Genomic DNA, 21,098 nt, shown 5'->3' with positions numbered 1-21,098 from the left:
TCTTTTGGACCTCCCCCAACATAAGAATTTCATTACCCCCAGCCTTCTCCTTCCCTCTTTGTGCCTTAGACTACTGCACAGGATGGGCGATGGCAAGGGCATGTTTCCCTCCTGTCCGGCTTGCCCAGGAGCGGTGTTAAGGCTCCCACCAGCATCCTCTGGTCCTTGCACCTCTTCCCCACTAGAGGTGGGGTTTTCCTCCTCCCCGGAAGAGGAACTGCTTCGCAAAATTTTCGGAGGCTCCCTGTAACACAACTGCCCTTCTATTTCTCATCTCTGAGCCAATGGCAGTTCCCTGACAGCGTGTTTTTGTATCTGAAGGGGTTAGCACATATTCATTGCACTGCATGTTCACATGATGAAAAACTGCACCCAATTACAGCTCTTTGCCTCAAATATATGACAAAAGTCTATTGTAGCTCTTGAAATGTGGCAGTGCACATATGCAATCCTATGCATCATGCTTGGCAGCAAGTCCCACTGTTGAATTCAATAGGAATAACATGTGTGTGGGTTAAGAAATCCCCATTTCTTTGGCTTTTTTTTAAAAAAACCAACAACAACAAAGTCTTTTTATGTAGGATTATCAGTGCAATCTTCACTGAGGGGAAAAAAGTCCTGTTTAATTAGTCCATCTTGCCATTTGTATGTCTGATGCAAGATTGCATCAAGGTCTGTGTAGAAATCCACAGAGCAGCTGCATTGTCTTCCAGCACGTACACTCTCTAGTGCTGGCGAAATATGTACCTAGGCCCTGATTGGCTGAAGCAAAATCACCTCTTCTGTACAAAACCTACTCTTCTTATAGTATAAAAACCGGTCTTTGACCTGGGTCTAACTGCCCCCATTCAGATGAAGGATTGTGAACTGCAACAGCCACATATGTGTGCCTGGATGAAGCTTGTTGGTGGGGGTCTGTGACTCTTAATAGTGTGTATTAGGGTGAGGCAAGCTAGCTTTGTTATCTTATATTCTGCACTCGAATTCCCCAAAGGTGTTTTCATTTCGTTAGCCTTCCTTGACTGTCTTTATTGGTAAATGGTTCTAATGTTTAGAATTTCCTTCACTTCAGTGTGGCTTATTGAAGTAAGCTTGGCTCCTCAATTGCACACTACAGTGGTACCTCGGGTTAAGAACTTAATTCAGTCTGGAGGTCCGTTCTTAACCTGAAACTGTTCTTAACCTGATGTACCACTTTAGCTAATGGGGCCTCCCGCTGCCGCCGCCGTGCGATCTCTGTTCTCATCCTGAAGCAAAGTTCTTAACCCAAGGTGCTATTTCTGGGTTAGTAGAGTCTGTAACCTGAAGCGTCTGTAACCTGAAGCGTCTGTAACCCGAGGTACCACTGTACTGAGAAATAACAAAAATTCACATAGGTAAAAGGCCACTTGACCTGAGATTCTGCTTTATTCCATTACCAATTACAAAAAAGAAATAGGAAAAAACATAGCGTTCAATTAGAAAACTAAAAAATTTATAAAAGACTACGAACTTCACATTTCCCTAGCCCTTGATCTTTGTCAGGAATAATTAAGAACCCAAACCTCGGTGCATGAATAACCGCAGCAGACTGATACTGCTTTGCTTATGCCTTATGGCGTTTCCACTCTGAAATTTTAAGCTCTGGCGGGGCACGCCGAAACCACTCTGACCAAGATCCATCGTAGATGGCCACATCTGGTGTGCCACACAGGTACGCCGCCAGGGCAATGTGGCAGGCTGTGACCCCCTTGCGGCATGTGGCAATCAGAGGCTTTGAGAGATCCACTTTCTTCTCCTGGAACATGCTCCGGATCTCTTCCGTGCTCTTCTCAAATCCTTCTTCAGTCAAGAAATTGAAAAAAGGCATGTTCAGAGTTTGGGGGATGTGGCCTGGTTCAAGCCCTGGAATAGAAGGAAGAGAGAAAGGAGCCTCCATTTAGATATGGTGGCAAAATAAACCAATGCAGACATCTTAAAGTTGATGCTTCAAAAAACTATGGAGGCAAAGTATCTCAAGAAAAGGTTAGAGAATATGCTGACAGAAAGGGTTTAAAAAGGCAATTCTGGAAGGAAGGAAGGAAGGAAGCTACCTGCAATTATGTAAAATAAATTCAGTTTAAAGATCAAATGATGATGATGATGTAAATTAAATTAAATTATGTAAAATGAATTCAGTTTAAAGATCAAATAATAACAACAAACAACAACAAACAACAATTTATTATTTATATCCCGCCCATCTGGCTGGTATAAACTACTTCTGATACAAAACAGTTATAATCTGGGACACATCTACAAAACTTGCATTAAGTGATGAATCAAGGTATTTAGCCAGAAATATTCACAAACAACACTGACTCAGTAAAATTGAACTGGGAGATCAAGAAAGGATCTTAAATTATTTTGTTTGGTCTAAGTGAATCAGCCTGATCTGCACTTCCTAGACTAATATGCGAATTGGAACGTTGTTACCCTTTGGTTTTTGCACTTCTCTGAATTTTGCAATGTAATTCTCAAGCAACATTGCAAAATTGTACTTTTCTTTAATCAGTACTTGAATCAACATAAGCTACTTTGGGTTGCTTTAGGTTGCCCTGGGCAAAATAAATGGACTAAAAAATTCAATAAATAGTAATAATAGTAATAATAGTAATGATATTATCATGGATAGGACAAATTGATAACACTAGACATTTTGAGTATGAGAAAAGTGTTTTTCTCATATCTATATTTAGAATGGAAACCACAGGTATGCAAATTTTGATAGTATGGAAATAATTTAAAAGAAAGGATATTCAGAGTTCAGAGTTTGGGTTTGCAACACTCCAGCTGTACTGGAAGTGCTCACTGTCTCACAAATTCCAGAAATGTCATGGCTGGTTTTGATTACCTGATGGTAAGGAACAGGCACTCCGCACATGATCAAATGCAATGTCTTAATTGTTGTGTGAAATATCCAGTAACATAAATGTTTGTAGGCTAAGCTTCACTAAACTCTGGCTGGGATGACTGCCCAATTGCCACAGATTTAGGATGAGTTCATATGAAAAATCTGAAGAAACCACTAGGGCGGTCTGCTGATTTTGTGTATTTTTATATGTATGATGGATAATTTATTTGAAATATTCTAGGCAACCTAATTACCAACTAGCTCACAGGCCATTTACAGGTGCTTCCACTGAGGTGATAAGCCACAATCTTGCTGTTTGGGTAGAATTATACTTCTCAAATTTGCCTTAAATAAGATGCATATACTGAGCACATGTGAGGATGGTGGTTGATAGAGAAAGCAAATTCCCTTGATTGACTCATATTGAAAAGGAGGGATTCGTCTGTAGCATATTAAAAGTCTCTGCAGGTAGAGGACAAATTTGGAAACCATGTATCATGTCCCACCAAATGAAGAAAACCCCATCAGCCAAGAATGTCAACCACCATTGATCAAGCTTATTGGCTTTGCTGCCTGTCTGGGCCTACCAGAGCCATGAGACAAGTCACACAAAATGCACAGCTTGGGGTGAACTGTGTTTGGCAGGTCAGCTCAGGACATTTAACCAAGTAATCAAAACATTCACCCAATCCAGGCTTCCTTGCCACAGCTGTTCATCTGAATCTCCTCTCCCCCCCTTTTGAGAAAGTTTAAATCTCATGGGTCAGGGCTTTGTGTTGTCAGTGTTGGTCAAGTGTCTTGCAATGGGACAGCATTTTAGCATCTGCTTACACTCAGGTAGCACCATAATGTGAAGTTGCAATAAACTATGGCGCTGTGGGTTAAACCAGAGAGCCTAGGAATTGCCGATCAGAAGGTCGGCAGTTTGAATCCCCGCGACGGGGTGAGCTCCTGTTGCTCGGTCCTTGCTCCTGCCAACCTAGCAGTTCAAAAGCACCTCAAAATACAAGTAGATAAATAGGTACCGCTCCAGTGGGAAGGTAAATGGTGTTTCCGTGTGCTGCTCTGGTTCACCAGAAGCGGCTTAGTCATGCTGGCCACATGACCCAGAAGCTGTACGCCGGCTCCCTCGGCCAATAAAGCGAGATGAGCGCCGCAACCCCAGAGTCAGCCACGACTGGACCTAATGGTAAGGGGTCCCTTTACCTTTACCTATGGCGTGCTTGGCTCCCCAGTAAAACACACACACAAAGTGGAGTTGTTTAGTAATTAGCCCCACTTTTGACTCTGATTGTAATGGTCTTGTGGGGATCCTACTCTTTAGATCAGGCTTCCTCAACCTCGGCCCTCCAGATGTTTTTGGCCTACAACTCCCATGATCCCTAGCTAGCAGGACCAGTGGTCAGGGATGATGGGAATTGTAGTCTCAAAACATCTGGAGGGCTGAGGTTGAGGAAGCTTGCTTTAGATTGTAATGTGGTAGGCCAGATCTACTGTATTTGGGGGTCCTCCTGCCGAGCTGGTCCCTGGATTTCTGCCCTTCCCCCCACCTGCCCCTGATAGCACCACTGCATTTCTGTCCATGTGCACACACATAGCACACACACACATAGCTCGTGCACACACACTGTATACAAAGAGGAGCGAATGGAATGCTGAACCTGCAGCAATTCTTTTGGAAACGTGCCACAGTTGGTCTCTCTCCACAATTCCAGATGGACATTTTTCGTCTCATTTGATTCTTGATTTGTCTCTTCTGTGCTCCGCAGGAATTGGCTCTGGAGCTCATGGCTTCCCCTGGACATTATCTCAACATTAAAGAGCTAAAAAAAAATAGAACTGACTTTTTAAGAACTTCCTACAGTGAAGGACCGGGACTCAGAAAGCTAAAAAAAATGTGCACTTGTCTCCCACAGAGGCTACTCCTATCCAAAATGTTGCTTTTTTCAGGTCATGCAGCTGCAGTTAGTATATAAAAGGGCTTTAGCAAGCAGATAGTGAGCTGCCAGAGTAAAACTTGCAAACTGACCCTTAATCTTTTCCAAGAAAGATAATAGCTGTGTGAACATAGCCATGTGATGTTTTATAGGTATTTATGTACGCACGGCTCTCTGAAGCATGCTCTCTGAAGCATGAACTTCCAACCCCGCATGCAACTTGTCACACATCCATGCCTATGTGTAGTTTACCACATGTTGCTGGCATCCGTCTGTCTTGAAAGACAATGGAGTGTGCCTCTGGGGGTGAAGTCAAACTGCTGCAATTGCAGCACCAAAGTGACCTCCCTGGGGCACAAGCCTGGACAGTGTATATGGAGGTCCTGGCCTGCCTTCACTGATGTGGTCCAAAAGAAAGCAGAACAATACATTTGACACCAACTTGGCTGCAGGAGCTGCCGGAAGGAGGTGTACAAGGCCCCATCCAACCATCTTAGGGACTCCGCTCTGGATTTGTGTAGGGTTTGCTCCTTAGCCTTTTCTTCTCCTGCAGATGTCCCACAAGGCAGCAGAGGTTTAGGATGAGAGTTTTCCTTCTCCTTGAGAAGCTACCTTCCCCAGGTTGATGAGCCCCATCTGCCCCTCACTTCCCTCTACAGAACATGCAAAAACCAACTTCTTGACCGTTGGACCCACTACTGGTCTTGTCCGTTCAATCTGCTGGAGCCTGTCTTCGCATGCAGCAGAAGTCCCGAACTCACCGAGGGATTGGGATCCATTGGCTACTCTCACTTGGTTTAGCCGGCCAGTGGAAGCCATTTCTCAGGGTGTGGCTGCTGTCGCATGCTGACAGCTTCTAGGAGCCACAGGTGATTGCTGACTTCAGGGTGGCGACCAAAGCTTTGACAAACTGCCCCATAAGGAGCACAAAACACATGTACCTACAGCTAAATCGCCACATGCATATTCATCTGTATTCAAAGCCAACCACGATGCTGAAGATTATTTGAGAAAAACCATCTAGCATGAAACTAATATAAGCCTTGTGAACTAGGTATATTGTGTGTAATCACAGGCTGGGCAGAAGGACTTAGTTATCACTCAACAAAACAAACCAGGGCTAGGGTCACCACCTGAAATTCCTGGAGAGCCACCAAGGCCCCAGAATCTAGGAGGGCCCACCAGTGCTGATCCTCTTACTCAGTTAGCCCCCCCCCAGGCATTCCCACATCTTGGTTTTACTTAAGGATGGGCTGCTGTGTGCTGCATGCCCACACTTTTAAATGAAAATGTCCTGGGGCATTGTAGACAATTCAAAATGGTAGGCGGATCTGAGCAGTGCCAGTACAAATGCAAGATATTACACAGTGCATAAATAAAAGGGAGGAAAAATCTAAAGAAACTGGCCATCACTGAGGAATGAATGCAAATTCTCTTATCTATATCACCAACCTACAATTTAAATACTCTCTTATCTTTTTTGTTGGTGCTTTTGATATATATATTTTCTTACACGGAAGTGTTTCCTCCGTAGGAAAACGTGTTAAGAGTGGAGAGAGCAGTCCTATATTTTTTCTGCTGGGGATACAATGCTGGAGTGACTGGGCATGGCGACCCTGGTTAACTTGGTGTTTATCTCAGGATTCTGTACCATGAGGCTGCCATTCCTCTCTGACATATGCACAGATGCACACAACTTTCTGCCACTCCCACCCTTTTGGCTTTTGCCCTTTGTCCAGGCTGATCAAAAGTAACAGCTCAGCAGTCTCCCATGCATTGCCAGGGAGGGGGAAGAGCACACAAGAATGTGAGGCGGTCATTTCAGACTTTTTGTTTGAACAGGCTGGTTTTTGGACAATTAAGAGGCAAATACTAGTCAAGCTGGTTCTCTGAAATATATAAGGAAGAGCTGCATTTCTTGAAAGAGCTGCAGAATCATCAAGTTACCGGAGAACCTGTTTTAACTTAACGTGCTTCTTATTACATTCATGCCTCACTTTCCTCCAAGGAGATTGTGGTGCTCCCCCTCCCCATTCTATACTCGCAAAAATCTTGGAAATTGTCGGTGGCAAACATAAATGTCAAGAGTACAGCTGTTACCAATAGAGATTGTTGGAAATAGACACAGAGCACAAAAGATAAGTTCATCTGCTGCTTTTCTGGCTACCCATAGTTAATATAACTAACTGCTTTTGCCATATATAGGGGGAGGAGAGGGAATCAGAACTAAAGATCTGTCAATGGGCTATTTTCCGGTCATTCCACTCTTCTAATAGATGGTTGGTGGGGAATCCTAAGTCTAATTGTGTCCAGAATTTGAAGGATATAAGGTTCTGCCAATACGGACTCCCTATTAGACACCCACCTTGGCCCTGTGCAGGTTTACTCATAAATATCCCACTTTGTTTTTGCTTTTATGCATGCATGCACGCACGCACAGGATTGTAGCCCAAGGGGGCTAAAGGAATGGATCTACATTAGTGGGAAATGAGTGTGGAGAGAGGGTCACATCAGAATGAATGCCAGAAAACACTCCTTTGCAGCTGAAGGTGGTTCCAGATACCGTTCCTACCTTGTGTCCCTGGCTCAGGTTCTGTTCCCCGATATCTCCCTTCAGATCTGGAATCCACCACTTGAAACCGCTTGGATTCCAGGTTCTCCAGCATATCCTCATAGGTCTTCAGGAGCGATCTGTTCAGGCTGGCTTTAAAAACGGCCGGCTCTGGTCTGGTGCTCTCTGATGTCACGGGGTGCCCTTCTTTCACCCAGTTCTTGAACCCCCCATTCAGCACGGAGACAGTTCGGTGCCCAAAGACACGGAACATCCACCAGGCCCGCGGTGCGTAGAAAGTGCCCAGGTTGTCTCCATCGTACACCACGACATGGGTCTGGTTGCTGATGCCCAGGCGGCCGACGTAGTCCGCAAAGTGCTTCTCGCTGGGAAGCATGACCTCGTAAGGGGATGACTTGTCTTTGCATTCCTCAATGTCGAAAAAGGAGGCTCCGGGGATGTGCCGCTCCCTGAATTCTTTCTGGGCATCTCTCTTGCCACCGGGTTCATACCAGGAGGCGTCCAGCACCTGCAGCTCAGGCCCAATCTTATTGGCCCGCACAGCTTCTGCTAGCCATTTGGTGGAGACCAGAGCTCTATACAGCACTTGTTGCACCATGTCAGCTAAGGTGCTTTTGGATGGATGAAGACAGAACTCGCAAGCAGAAAGGAATATGCAGGAGAAAGGGGAGGGTCTCAAACTCACAAGCTCTGGTGTCTGGTTCCCCACCAATAAAGGAGCAAGGGGCGGAGAAACCAGGACGAACTATGTCCATTTGTATGCAGACCCGTCCTTTGAGTGAACACAGGCCCTCCCCCCCAACAGCTGCCAATCCCAAAAGACCTTTTCTCCCTAAACGTTTAGTCTGTTTCAAGTACCTCGATCAAGTCCTAGCTGAGAACAAAAAACCTCTCCCAGTTCCCTTCTACACCAGCTGTTACGGGGCGTGCTGCAACCAGAAAAAAATATGTTTGAAGTGCTACAGTAAGTGAGGGTGCAAGAGTGTGGTGTGATTGGCTGAACCGGCAGTGGGGGAAAGGGCTAACCTGAAAGGGGAAACTTACCAGTAAGCTTCCCAAGAAGGCTGAGAATGTGGGGTTGCAAAGGGCAAAGAGGAAAAGTTGAGAGAGAACTCAGGCTATGGATCTGAAACACCCTCCAGCTGTTCAGAACTCCACCCAGATCCGTTACAGGTTCACAGGCGGGCAGCCCATTGGAAACTTTTGCCTATGCAGGACAGGTCTTTGGTGTGTATATAGTTGTTCCCAACGAATTTGAGAATTAACCCAGAAGTGAGAGGCAGAGCAAAAAGTTAAAAATAGCAGTTGCTGTTTAGTGCCTCTTGGCTCTAATCCAGAGGAAATATCGGGAGGTCTGAAATAATAACGCTGCAGCCCTAAAGCACACTTATTAGGGAGTCAGCCCTATGAAACGCAGGGGGAACTTTACTTCCAGGAAAGCATATATAAGACAGCCGGGTTCCATGCAGTTCAGAGGTTGTGAGAACCCCGATTCCTTCTAAGAACAGGGTGTTGTTTACAGCAGCACACAGTAACGCTGCAAAACTCGCCCAAGTTTACAAAGGAAGCATGTGAACTAAATCCACGCGCCCAGGACCTTTAACAAGCAGAAGTGCCTAATAACTCTCTTTGTCCCTTCGCCCTGCCTATCCCTCCGCCTTCCAAGTGTTCCTCCTTCCTCCTGTCCTTGCCAATAAGAGCGAGGTAGCAGGGATTACTCCCCGTTATTGGGTCAGCTGCAATTTCCACAAACGCCGCTTTGTCTGCTTTCAGGAAAAGGGGTTCGATGGGGAGACAGGAGACTTTGATCCCTGTGGTGTAACATTAGCTGGAAGATCCTGGGCCAATGCACGGCTGGGAACACTCCCTGCAGGCTGCTTACCCCCCTTGGCCGCGCTTAAAGAAACTTGGGGCACCCCCCAAAAAAACATATACACGCTTCTTTCTTTTAGGTTCAGCGGCCTGTTGCTGCAGGGAGGCAGCGGGGGGAGCGCGGCTCCTGCTCCCGAGCCGAAAGAGGCTCCCGAGGGCTTCGCACTTCGCCCAGTCTCCCTCCTCTCTTTGCCAGGAAAGGAAAGCGAGGTCACCTCCGTGGTTCCGTCCCGAAGGGGACCCGGTTTGCTCATTGGGGCCGGAGACGTCGCGCCGGTTTCCCCTCCTTCCCTGCCCCGACTTGGTTTGCCCCGGCAAACTCCTTTCTGCCACTGGTTGGCAAAGTGGGACGTGGCCCTTGTCTCCACCCAAAATGCACGTAACGGCCTAATGGACGGGGAAGGAGGCAGCCCCGGCGGGCGGTAGCGGTGCGGGGCCCTCGGAGCGAGCGCGATCGTCTTCGGCGGGATCTGTCGGAAGGACGAAGAGGTACCTTGGTCAGGGGGAGGCGGATCCTGTCGGGGGTGGGTGGCTGAATGGGGCGTGAAGCCGTAAAGGCTTTTGCAGAGAGGGGAGGCCCGCCCCATGTGCTCGGGAGGCCGTCGGATTCTGCAAGCATTTCGCCTGCTCAGGAAGAGACGGGAAACGTGGGCGCTCGATCCGAGGAGATCGTGGATTTGTAGAGTTGGAATGGGACCACGACGGTCATCTAGTCCAACCCACTGCAATGCAGGACTCATTTTCCCAACGTGGGACTCGAACCCACAACCCTGAGCTTAAGACATAGCTGTCAACTTTTCCCTTTTCTTGCGAGGAATCCTATTCGGAATAGGGAAAAAATAAGGGAAACGTTGACAGCTATGGCTTAAGAGTCACATGCTCTACCTTCCAGAGGTGCCAACGTGAATAAAATATTGTGGGGGGGGGGCACACACCAGGTAATCCCTGCCCCACATCATTGATCACATGACATGGCACATGATGCACACTATTTGATTGGCACTGCCCATCAACCCTAGGAGTTGGCTTCTATGCTACCTACCGAGGTATCCCAGCTGAGATCACCAGCACTATTTTGCAGCTCTTTCCACCAGCTCTTTAAGGGTGACCTTGGTCCAGGCGCATGACTTTCAGCCTACCCAGCCTCATAGGATTGTTGTCCAGTGTCAAATGGAAGAACTGTTTCTGCTGCATAAAGAGCTCTGCTGGATCGGGCCAAATCAAGGCCCACACAGCCCGGCAGCCTGTTCTCAGATGCTTCTGTGGAAAGCTTGAAAGCAGAACCTTAGTGCAAGCAGTGCTCTCCCCATGTGGATCTCCAACAACTGGTCCTCAGAGGCCTGTTGCCCTTGGCTATCTATGTAGAACACAGCCCGTGTGAGCTTCTCTTCCATTGACTTGTCTAATCCTCTTTTAAAGCTCGACCCAAGTAGGTAGTCATTATTGCCTCCTGCGGGAGAGAGTTTCATAGTTGGAATATGTGTGTGTAAAGAAGTGCTTTATTTTGCCTGCCCTGAGTCTTCCAACATTCAGCTTCCCCAAGAGATGGGGAAAACTCACATTTACACTTCCTCTCACCTGGGCACACACACACTCATCTCATTTACCGTCTTTTCTAAGCTGCTTGAAAGAAAGGTGGGGCAGAAATAAAAGCAAACTCTTAAAGGCAGAGGGCAGTTGCTGTCTTATCACTTCCTTGTCTCCTGGAAGTCAGAAGTTTCCATGTCTGCAAAAAGAGGAGCTGGGGCTCTTTCGGAAGTCAGACCTGCCCCTGCCCACATACTCTTACCTCTAATTCTGCAAAGTCTCATGCAGCTCATTCTCTTATACAACTGTCAGTGGTCAGCCACAGAGCATGCGGCTCTGAGCAAGTGCAGAGGGCATTCGTGCTGACAGCTGTAATTAGTCAGTTTCCACAGAGCTAGGAATTATGGGAGAGGGGATTGCTAGTCTGATTAGAGTTGAGTTTAGGGCTGCAAAAATATAATCAATTAGATGAATCCATTTTAAAAAACACATGCCTTCTCAATTTAGGCAGTAGTTATAAAAAAAAGGCATACACAAATTTGATTTCACAAATTGATATATAGATTTATATAAAACCACATACATAAGAATTTCTAAAACTTGCAGGTGTTAGCAGCGGACTATAGACATACTATAGCAGCAGACTATAGACATCTTTCCACCATTGTGTGTGATGCCACTCAAAAAACTGAACAGCAGCTTAACACAAACTCCTTTAAATCAATAGTGCCTTCATAAAAATATATATTAATTTATACTGGGACCAAATGTGGCTTTTCTGCAATGACGGAAGGCACTCCAATCACTGTTTTTTTTTTAAAAAAAATCAATTCACATGTGCCAGATGTGAGCCCCGGTATTTGAAGTTGGTTCAATGACTAAACCCTTCTGAGCTGTGTCTCAGGTTATGCATTGGTTATTAGCAACTTGTGCCATGGGAAAACCTGGCTGTCCTAAGTCAGGAAATTGGCTTTTAACGGGGAAGATTGTACAAGGTTTTTTTTGAGCACCAGGAGTGTGTGTGTGTGTGTGTGTGTGTGTAGGCGGTCACATGGCCACTTAAACTTCTGTTTAAAGCTTACAGCTTACTGTGTTGAGGTGGATTTGTGCAACTCAACATGGTCTGCTCTCTGATAGCAACATTGAGTGTGAGACCATTCATGGTTCCTAAAAACTTAATAAACAAATAGGAAGTAGGTCAGTGAGTGTCTACTGCTGTGAACATTACCACCAGTGACAATGTTTACAGCACCAACGTAAGTTGCACACACTAAGAGTAGAAGTGTGAAACACACATACTCATTCACCTCTGACAAATAGTCTTTCTGTCTCCTGTATAAAAAACTTCCGGAGGAGAAGATGGATATGTTTTCCCTGGGCTGCATGCTCTTTTATATCAAAGAAGGTGTTCAGCTTTCCCTTCCCAGCCAACCTAAATCTGCTCCCTTTCTCCTTGAACTTAATTCTTATTGACTTCCCTCTCCCAGCATATCTTGCAGACAGCAGTTCACCTAATTCTTTGAGACAACATTTTAGACTGAGCAGATAACTGAAGACTGTTGTAGTAGTCCTGAATCTTTATTTGCTCCCTGCAGCTAAACAGGGAAACGTTCCCATGATTTGAGAGAGAGTCCTTTCGGGTGTCCAATCTAGCACAAGCTTCTAACCATATTTAATCTACAAAAGAAACAATAGCTGTCTGATTCCGGTAAACACGCAAGACAGTGTGCACACAAACTCATTCACCCCCTTGCCATTTTTGTTGCTTTCCACAAGTTGGCAAGTTTGTTGGATCAAGAACATTGCATCTAACTCAACCACATAATAGGCTAAATTTATCTTTCTATTTGTCTACATTGAGGTTAGGCAGCTTTTAGGCCCAATGGGCCAGTTTTTCTATCTCCACCCACCCCATGGACCCAACTTTGATAGGTGGGTGGGCCGTGCACCTGTCAATCATCTGGTGTCATGATAACATCAGGTGACTGATAGGTGGGCAGTCCCACCCACCTGTCAAAGTTGACCCATGGAGGTGTGGCAGACATCTGTTTTGCCAGCATGTTCTCCACAGAAGCAGCACCCAGCAGGACTGAACTCAGGTGGTGGGTTCAGTTCTGCCCTCTGCAGGGATCTGCTTCCCCTGTTGGGAACACGCTGGCAAAGCAGCACCTAGAAGCATTGGCACCCTACCGATCAGCTGACATCACCCAGAACAGGTGGGCACGGTTTGGAGGAAAATGGCTTTGTGGACTAAACTGGAACTCCACTTGGCCAAGACTGGCTCATGAGCTGGAGCTTCCCCACCCCTTCTCTGCCTCACAGCAAGTGAACTCCTTCCTATTCTTCTGGGGATGACGTTTGTTGCATCATCTTCTTTCACCATAGTGTGGACAGTCCAGCAGAATCCCAGATACCTCCTGAACCCAAACAGGACTTGAGCACCATGTCTCAGCAGCTTCTCTACCGGGCTCTGGTGTCGGCCAAATGGGTCTCGGAAGCCATCAAGACCCCTCAAGCTGGGCTGGCTGTGCGGCTCCTGGACGCCTCCTGGTACCTCCCCAAAATGAAGCGCAACCCCCGGAGCGAGTTTGAGGAGCGCCACATCCCCGGAGCGTCTTTCTTCGACATCGACCAGTGCAGCGACCGCACTTCGCCGTACGACCACATGCTCCCCGGCCCGGCTGCTTTTGCAGAGTACGTGAGCAAACTGGGGGTTGGCAGCGACTCCCATGTCGTGGTCTACGATGCAAGTGACCAGGGCTCTTTCTCTGCCCCTCGCGTCTGGTGGATGTTCCGGGCCTTTGGGCATGACGCCGTTTCTGTCCTAGATGGCGGGCTGAAGAACTGGCTGCGCGAGGGGCACCCCGTGAGCTCTGGGAAGAGCCGCCCTGTCCCTGCGGAATTCCATGCCTCTCTGGACAGATCGCTAGTCAAAGCCCACGAGGATGTTAAGGAGAACATTGAGGCCCAACGCTTCCAGGTGGTGGATGCTCGGTCAGCCGGGAGGTTCACTGGGACGGAGGCAGAACCTCGGGAAGGTAACACGTCTCTTTAGGCCTTGAGGGTAGAAGAGTTGGCTTCCTTTAGCTCAGCGACTGAGAAGGAAAGAAGCAAGAGAGAGGCACCAGTGCAGGATACGAAGCCTCTAGATCAGGGATAATAATAATAATAATAATAATAATAATAATAATAAAAATTTTATTTATACCCCGCCCTCCTCAGCCAAGACCTGGCTCAGGGCAGCTAACACAAAATATAAAAACAATTGATTAGAATACAGCTTAAAAAACAAAATTAAAATACAACATTAAAACATAAAAATGCAGCCTCATTTCAGTAGAAGTCAATCAAAAACTTTTTTGGGGATAAAAACGTCAAGTCTTCACCAAGGCTAACTATCCAGACTGGTCCTACATGGGCCAGAAAAAAGCCAGGGAAGTCCCCAAACAGGAGTTCCAACACGGAGAAAGGAAAAAAAGAAAGAGGGAAGGAATCAAATTGATTCCAAGCCCAACGCCAGGTGGAACAACTCTTGTCTTACAGGCCCTACTACAAATCCCATCATCCCTTTCCCAACATGCCACAGTCATGTGCAGAAACAGAGCTTTCCTACACTGACCACTGGCAATGCTGGCTGGAACCATTCTTATTATTTATTACATTTATATACCACCACCACCCCCTACATCAAAACACCACAGGGTGCTTTGCAACAGACAACACAAATGTCAGGGCGTTAACATAGTATCTGTGCAATATAAAAATTGGAACAGTTATGTAAATACAATTGATATGAAATCCATAACAGAATACGTTTTCTCATGAAATACAGATTCTTGCAACAGCACGGGAGGAGAAAATCAGCCCCAGAGTATCTAAGATAACAAAAATGTTGCACAAATTCAGAATCTTCTCTCTAGTCAAAGTAGCTCTCCATCCTGGCAGCCCACAGAAAATGGCGGACCCTCCCAGCTCTCACCTGGGAGTGCCTCCCTACCTCTCACTCAGGGTCCTTCTGTCATCTATCAGCCACTTTTCTGTGGGTGTGGTCCTTGGCCCCCAATGACATCCCAGAAGAGGAGACACCCAAGGGGTAATTCCCTGTGGAGTCTCCCCCTGGCATTTGCCCATCGCTGGGCAACCTGCTGTGTGCAGCATCCCTGACTTCTCTCCCCATCCTGAAACACAGCCATAAGGAGCTTAAGTCCAGCAGCATCTGAAGGGACATTTTCCCCATCCCTAAGAACCTTTCTTGGTGCTTTCATACAAGGCCTGGTCAACCGCTTGCTAGACATGAGTGGAATGTCTTGGTTCTGGAGATCTAGGGGCTTTTTTTCTGCCTCAAGTCACATGTATTCAATGGATGAGGTCTGTTGGATTGTACTGGAGAACTTGGTGCGCTCCAGATATCGTTGGGTTAAAATTCCCACCATCCTTGACCATTGGCCATGCTGACCAGGGCTGAAGGGAGTTGGAATCCAACAACATCTGGAGGGCCTCCTGCAGACTCAATGCAGAAAGATTTACCTTACTGTGCCTGATGCACAGTTAAGATCTTTGCTGGGGACACTGTAAAAAAAATAAAATTGTTTTCTCAAGTGCACATTGAGTCCTGGAACACACTTTAGGCTTAAAGGGTTTCCTCCCCACTTGCTAGCTCAGTGATCAAGCAGGTGCAAGTTTGCAGCTATGTCTCACTGTCATAGGTGAGATCCTGCTTATATATATATATTTTTTAAATATTTTTTATTAAGAAGTTTTTATAACCACAAAAACATAACATAAACACAACAGATACATAAACAAACAAGAACAAAAACAGAACAAGAAACAAGTACAATTTCATATCTTAATTTCTTATGCCTTTCTTCCCCGACTTCCTCATGCCTCCCTTTTCTGTATTCCAGATTCTAATCAATTATTCAGCAAATCTTCCCTTATTTTAATTTAAATTTAATTTAATCTTCCTTATTCTCCTTGTCTTAACCATTACTAATAGTAACCGTTTACTTTCCAATCCAACATCATTCTAACTTTCATTAATTTTGTAGTATTTCTTTAAATAGTCCTTAAACTTTTTCCATTCTTCTTCCGCTGCTTCTCTTCCCTGGTTTCGGATTCTGCTCGTCATTTCTGCCAAGCCCATGTAGTCAATCACCTTCATCTGCCATTCTTCCAGAGTGGGTAGATCTTGTGTCTTCCAGTACTTCGCAATAAGTATTCTAGCTGCTGTTGTAGCATACATAAAAAAAAATTATATCCGTCTTTAACACCCCTTGGCCGACAATACCCAAGAGAAAGGCCTCTGGTTTCTTAGGGAAGGTATATTTAAATACCTTTTTCAGTTCATTATAGATCATTTCCCAGAATGCCTTAATCTTCGGGCACGTCCACCAAAGGTGAAAAAATGTGCCTTCCTTTTCTTTACATTTCCAACATTTATTATCAGGCAAATGGTAAATCTTTGCAAGCTTATCCTGCTTATATATAGGCCAAGTTCCGCAGAGGATGCTCACACACTGTTGCTCACATGGATTGATATAAATCAGGCATCCCCAAACTCGGCCCTCCGAATGTTTTGGTACTACAACTCCCATGATCCCTAGCTAACAGGACCAGTGGTCAGGGATGATGGGAGTTGTAGTCCCAAAACATTCGGAGGGCCGAGTTTGGGGATATCTGATTTAAATGAAGGTGATTTGAATTGCAAGGAAGAAGAAAATGAACATTGTAAATCTGCTTCTTGAGCAAGTGTTTGTCCTAAGTGGTTGGTATAACTGTTTTTTATACTTTTTATTTTGTTTTAACTTTCTCCAGGAATTGAACCTGGTCACATCCCTGGCTCGGTGAACATCCCTTTCACTGACTTCCTGACCGAGTCTGGCTTGGAGAAGAGCCCAGAGGACATCCGCAGCTTGTTTCAGCAGAAGAAAGTGGATCTCTCCAAGCCCCTGGTGGCCACTTGCGGTTCAGGCGTCACAGCCTGCCACGTGGCTCTGGGGGCATATCTGTGTGGCAAGGCTGACGTGGCCATTTATGATGGCGCTTGGGTGGAGTGGTTCATGCGGGCACGGCCTGAGCACATCATCTCAGAAGGGAAGGGGAAGAGCCTGTGAGTTTTTGGGCCTCTCGCCTCAACAAGGGGCAGAAACATTGCCTTGTACAAGGGAAGGGCCTCCCATTCAAAAATCCTGTCTTAAGATGTTCTCGCCGATGCGTGAAGCATTTCAACAGCAAATATGGGGTTCCGCTGTCCCTTTGTTGGGCATGAATGATGTCCTTTGTTCACTGCTGCTTGTCTGGGTAGAAGAATGCACTCATCATGGTATGGCAAAATAAGGGTTTCAGGTTGCACAAAGGAGTTGTGGAAGTCCAGTCACATGGGCCAAACCACAGGAAAGGGTTACGTACGGAATCAAGTTAGCACTTTGACCGTTGCAAATTATCTCATCTGACTACACAGTACCAATCGTTTCCCCCTTGTGAATTGAAATCTGGTTTACTTTTTTTAAAAAAGTGAATTTTGATTTTTTTTTTAATTAAAAGCATCTTAAGGTACTTTAATTGTTCAGTGTGTTTGTTTGTCCTGATGTAGTGGCTTCTAAAGCATTTTGTTCAGTACACCATACGTTGTAGATCACAACTTGAGTTAACATAGTTCTGCACTTGACCACAGCAGCATAAATATCAGAAGTGCATCGCCACCCATTGAATGAAGCTGTACCCGGGGAAATGCACAAGCTTCCTGGCTACACAGAGCTCTTAAATCAGGCATAGGCAAACTTGGCCCTCCAGATGTTTTGGAACTACAATTCCTATCACCCCTGACCACTGGTTCTGTTAGCTAGGGATCATGGGAGTTGTAGTCCCAAAACATGGGGGGGGGGGCGAGTTTGCCTATGCCTGTCTTAGATCTTTCTGTGGCCAAGGTGGGAAGGTGGTTCTTAATCGTCCATGGAAGGTGTTATAAAAGGGCAGGAGCATCTTATGGTGAGGGAAAACCCTGTATGTTTCAGGTAACTTGCTGTTATTTATCTGGAGATGATTGTTAAAAGTCAATTTCCTAGTTCCACTTTTTGATGAATAATTACAGGTAAGCATACCAAAGCCACAAATTCCTTTACTTTAAAAAGTGGTGTACGTTTGTTCTGCCCAAGGCAACAGTCTCAGTTGGGGAGTGGGGTTCTGGCTCAAATGCGGAGTTAGGTTGGACACAAAGTTCAGGGATGCTGGTGTTGGCATGGAGAGGGCCAGTAGGCCAGCAGGCTAGCCCCAGCTGGGCCGTCTCCTTCCAGCCGTCCCGCTGCGAAGACCATCACCTCTGCTCCGACATAAATCAGTGACCTGGGCTTCACAGCCAGGGCACACTATCAGGAGATTGAACTGTGCACACAGAATAGGCGTGAGGCTTGTGGAAGCATACTACAACTACAGATTTATTAATCATAAATCAGGACAAAGAAACATGTCGTCTCTCTCTCATCTCGGAGAGAACAGAGAAAAACAAAAACTATACACAACGGAAGTTCCCAGCAAGCTGTGCTGGAATGTAAACAGACATGTGACACGCAACAATTCCATAAGTCTGCTCCTTAAGGTGGAATGGAAATGTCAACAGCTAGGACTGCTACCACCAGTCCTAGATCCAGGAAGCAAAGTTGGTCAAGTGTAGGTCAAGTCCAAGCAAGGCAAGCTCAGCCAAAGCAGAGGGTCAGTCCAGAAAAACAAGGTCAGGCAAAGCAGAGATCAAAGTCCAAAAAGCAAACAAGCAAGGTGGGTAGCACCCTTGATATCTCCAGGTGAAGTTAGTCTGGACTCAGACAAGGCAGGGGTGAATATTTCATATAGTTCTATTGCATTAAACAGGACTGCTGCTTCCTTTAAGCAGCTGGCTCTAGCCTCCTATGAGGGTCAAGCCTATTCTCTAAAAGGGACCCAGCCTGTTTTAGGAGCTGTGGATTCTGGTGATGTGGAGGAGACTGTGGTTGTGCTGTTGCCTCCAACATCACAGACAGTAATGTGACAGCTTTAGGCGGGAGATGTGCAGGCATCACGGGCCCTTCTGGTCCTGGAACTTCTTATGAGGTAGGGATGTCACAGGCCAGCTCAGAGAGCAAATCTTCTTCCCTGTCAAATATGTCCTCTGAATCCAAGAGGTTTTCCCCTGAAGATGAGCAGTTGGAGCCCTTGGTCATTACACTGTTTGATTCCCCTTGATAACAGTGCTATAGCTATTATGACATATAAAAAGTAACAATTGCAAATGCGCTTTAAAAGTCATTGCTCTTTTTTGCAGTTTAATCTTTGATATATTCAAACACAGGCATTTATTAACTGCAGAGTCCCTCCCCTCCACCCCCAAAAAACTGGCAAAAGAATAGATATGAATTATACATCGGCAGCAGAAGCATATATGAGAAAATGGATTGTGCTCCTGTTAAGCTGGCAGAGTGTTGATATGATGTGCTTTTAAAATGCGAAAGCCCTTTTGGCTGATAGAAGTAGCTCAGATGTATATATCTGAGAGCCACTCTTCTCAGCATATCTCCCCTTCCAGCTCTGTTCTGTTCAGCTGCATCGGAGGGGTTTTTTTTTTATAAAGGCTTCTTCGCTGAAAAGCAACAAGCCTGGGAGAAATATATAAAATGATATTTGAATTTGGCTAATTCGCTGTACTGCTGTTCAGATATGGAACTTGGATAGGAAGGTTTGAAGTGCAATATACAGGGATATTTCACAGGTAGTAATTTATGTGGCTATCCCCTCCCTGCCACCCAGCTTTCATTCTAAAGCCATTGCAAAAGGTGGATGAAAGCCCATTTAACTCCCAAAGCCCTATGCCACCTGATATAAAAGGTAAAGGGCCCCCTGACCGTTAAGTCCAGTCGCAGATGACTCTGGGGTTGCAGTGCTCATCTCGCTTGAGCCGGCGTTTGTCCGCAGACAGCTTCCAGGTCATGTGGCCAGCATGACTAAGCCGCTTTTGGTGAACCAGAGCAGCGCACGGAAACGCTGTTTACCTTCCCGCCGGAGCGATACCTATTTATCTACTTGCACTTGACGTGCTTTCGAACTGCTAGGTGGGCAGGAGCAGGGACCGAGCAACAGGAGCTCACCCTGTTTCAAACCGCTGACCTTCCGATCAGCAAGCCCTAGGCTCAGTGGTTTAGACCACAGCGCCACCAGCACCACCTGATATACATGGAGCTAAAAGCTGGGGTTAGTGTCTTGACCCTCTAACACAAGAACTTCCATCTGCAAACACTGATCACACAAATGCACTTTATATGCACACCTGAACAAATTTAAGGCTGTACACCTTTGCATGAGGCTGCACACCTGGAAATAGATCCACTGAATATAGAGCAATGCAAGGTGTGCCCATGGCAAGTGTGTTCATTTACAATGAAGTCATTCAGCATGCAAATAAGTAGCGATCAGGATCCCAGAGGATCTACTTTGTGGGGAGCACTGTAAGAGATGTTGATCTGACTGAGTGCTTGTTGAGCTAGGAACATGTTCTGTATGCATTCCTCATTCAAAGGAGCTGTTAGCACAGGTGGGGGGAGGCAGGCTAGCACCTTCTGGGATCTATAATGCTTTTTAAATAGAATCCTGATTCAATTAACCAGCTGGAGCCAGGTGCAAAAATAGTGACTGGGGTGGGTGGACATTTAATGATGCTTGAAGACATGCTCGCCTACGAATTTTTGTTCAGCACCAGAACTGGGCCACCTTCACACCGTATATTTAAAGCACTGTGATGCCACCTTAAACAGTCGTGGCTTCCCCCAAAGAATTCTGGGAGTTGTAGTTTAAGGGCACTTACTTCTCTCACAGAGCTACAGTTCAGTTTCCTGTGAAGAGGAAGACTGATTGTTAAACTACTCTGGCTGTGAATGTGTCCTGTGGATGAGCCACTCTGGCCTCATTATCCTTTCTTAGGAAAACTGAGCCCTGGTTCCCTGCCCAGCCTTTGTCTCAGCAGCCTAATTTTCATTCTGGGGGTGAGCAATGGTGGTGATGGGGAAGGCTTTCATCATTATCAGCCAGTGGTAAAGAGTGACTGGGGTTGGAATCCTAGAACATCTGGGAACCCAAGGTTGAAGAACACTGTCTTTGGCAATTGCCAAGAGTCCAGAACCTTGCTGTAAATCACCCAGAGCCTCTCCAGTGGATCTAGACCAGTGGTCTCCTGCAGCCAATCAGAAGCTATGTTTTGGTTTTCAAACGTTTTGGAAGTCAAACGGACTTCCGGAATGGTTCTGTTCGACTTCCAAGGTACGACTCTAATTCAAGTTTGCATAAATGTGCAATT

General features: G+C 46.0%; 2 protein-coding genes across 3 annotated transcripts; one reads left to right on the top strand and one right to left on the bottom strand.

Annotated features, from left to right (window-relative positions):
• Positions 1-1,377: 1,377 nt before the first annotated feature.
• On the bottom strand, positions 1,378-8,105 carry TST (thiosulfate sulfurtransferase). The gene is made up of 2 exons (XM_053407473.1): positions 7,382-8,105; positions 1,378-1,884 (listed from the first exon to the last, which is right to left on the bottom strand). The coding sequence occupies exons 1-2, from the start codon at positions 7,977-7,979 to the stop codon at positions 1,586-1,588; spliced, it is 897 nt and encodes a 298-aa protein (XP_053263448.1). The 5' UTR covers positions 7,980-8,105; the 3' UTR covers positions 1,378-1,585.
• Positions 8,106-8,212: 107 nt separating this feature from the next.
• On the top strand, positions 8,213-17,338 carry MPST (mercaptopyruvate sulfurtransferase). Of its 2 annotated transcripts, none has more exons than XM_053407471.1 (3): positions 8,213-8,345; positions 13,166-13,818; positions 16,598-17,338. In XM_053407471.1, the coding sequence occupies exons 1-3, from the start codon at positions 8,329-8,331 to the stop codon at positions 16,894-16,896; spliced, it is 969 nt and encodes a 322-aa protein (XP_053263446.1). In that variant the 5' UTR covers positions 8,213-8,328; the 3' UTR covers positions 16,897-17,338. The 2 variants fall into 2 exon arrangements, with proteins under 2 accessions (XP_053263446.1, XP_053263447.1); XM_053407472.1 differs by lacking the exon at positions 8,213-8,345 and adding an exon at positions 9,635-9,742.
• The last annotated feature ends 3,760 nt before the right edge of the window (positions 17,339-21,098 follow it).

Source organism: Podarcis raffonei, chromosome 10, assembly GCF_027172205.1.
Source record: "Podarcis raffonei isolate rPodRaf1 chromosome 10, rPodRaf1.pri, whole genome shotgun sequence".
Lineage (NCBI taxonomy): Eukaryota > Metazoa > Chordata > Lepidosauria > Squamata > Lacertidae > Podarcis > Podarcis raffonei.
This window is presented reverse-complemented; position numbering and strand designations above follow the sequence as displayed.

Excerpts from the sequence above, each read along its gene's own strand:
- TST (XM_053407473.1), bottom strand. The coding sequence starts at position 7,979 with ATGGTGCAACAAGTGCTGTATAGAGCTCTGGTCTCCACCAAATGGCTA. Across the intron at positions 1,885-7,381 it reads ACCTGAGCCAGGGACACAAG|GGCTTGAACCAGGCCACATC; the intron begins GTAGGAACGGTA and ends CTTCTATTCCAG.
- MPST (XM_053407471.1), top strand. Across the intron at positions 13,819-16,597 it reads GGAGGCAGAACCTCGGGAAG|GAATTGAACCTGGTCACATC; the intron begins GTAACACGTCTC and ends AACTTTCTCCAG.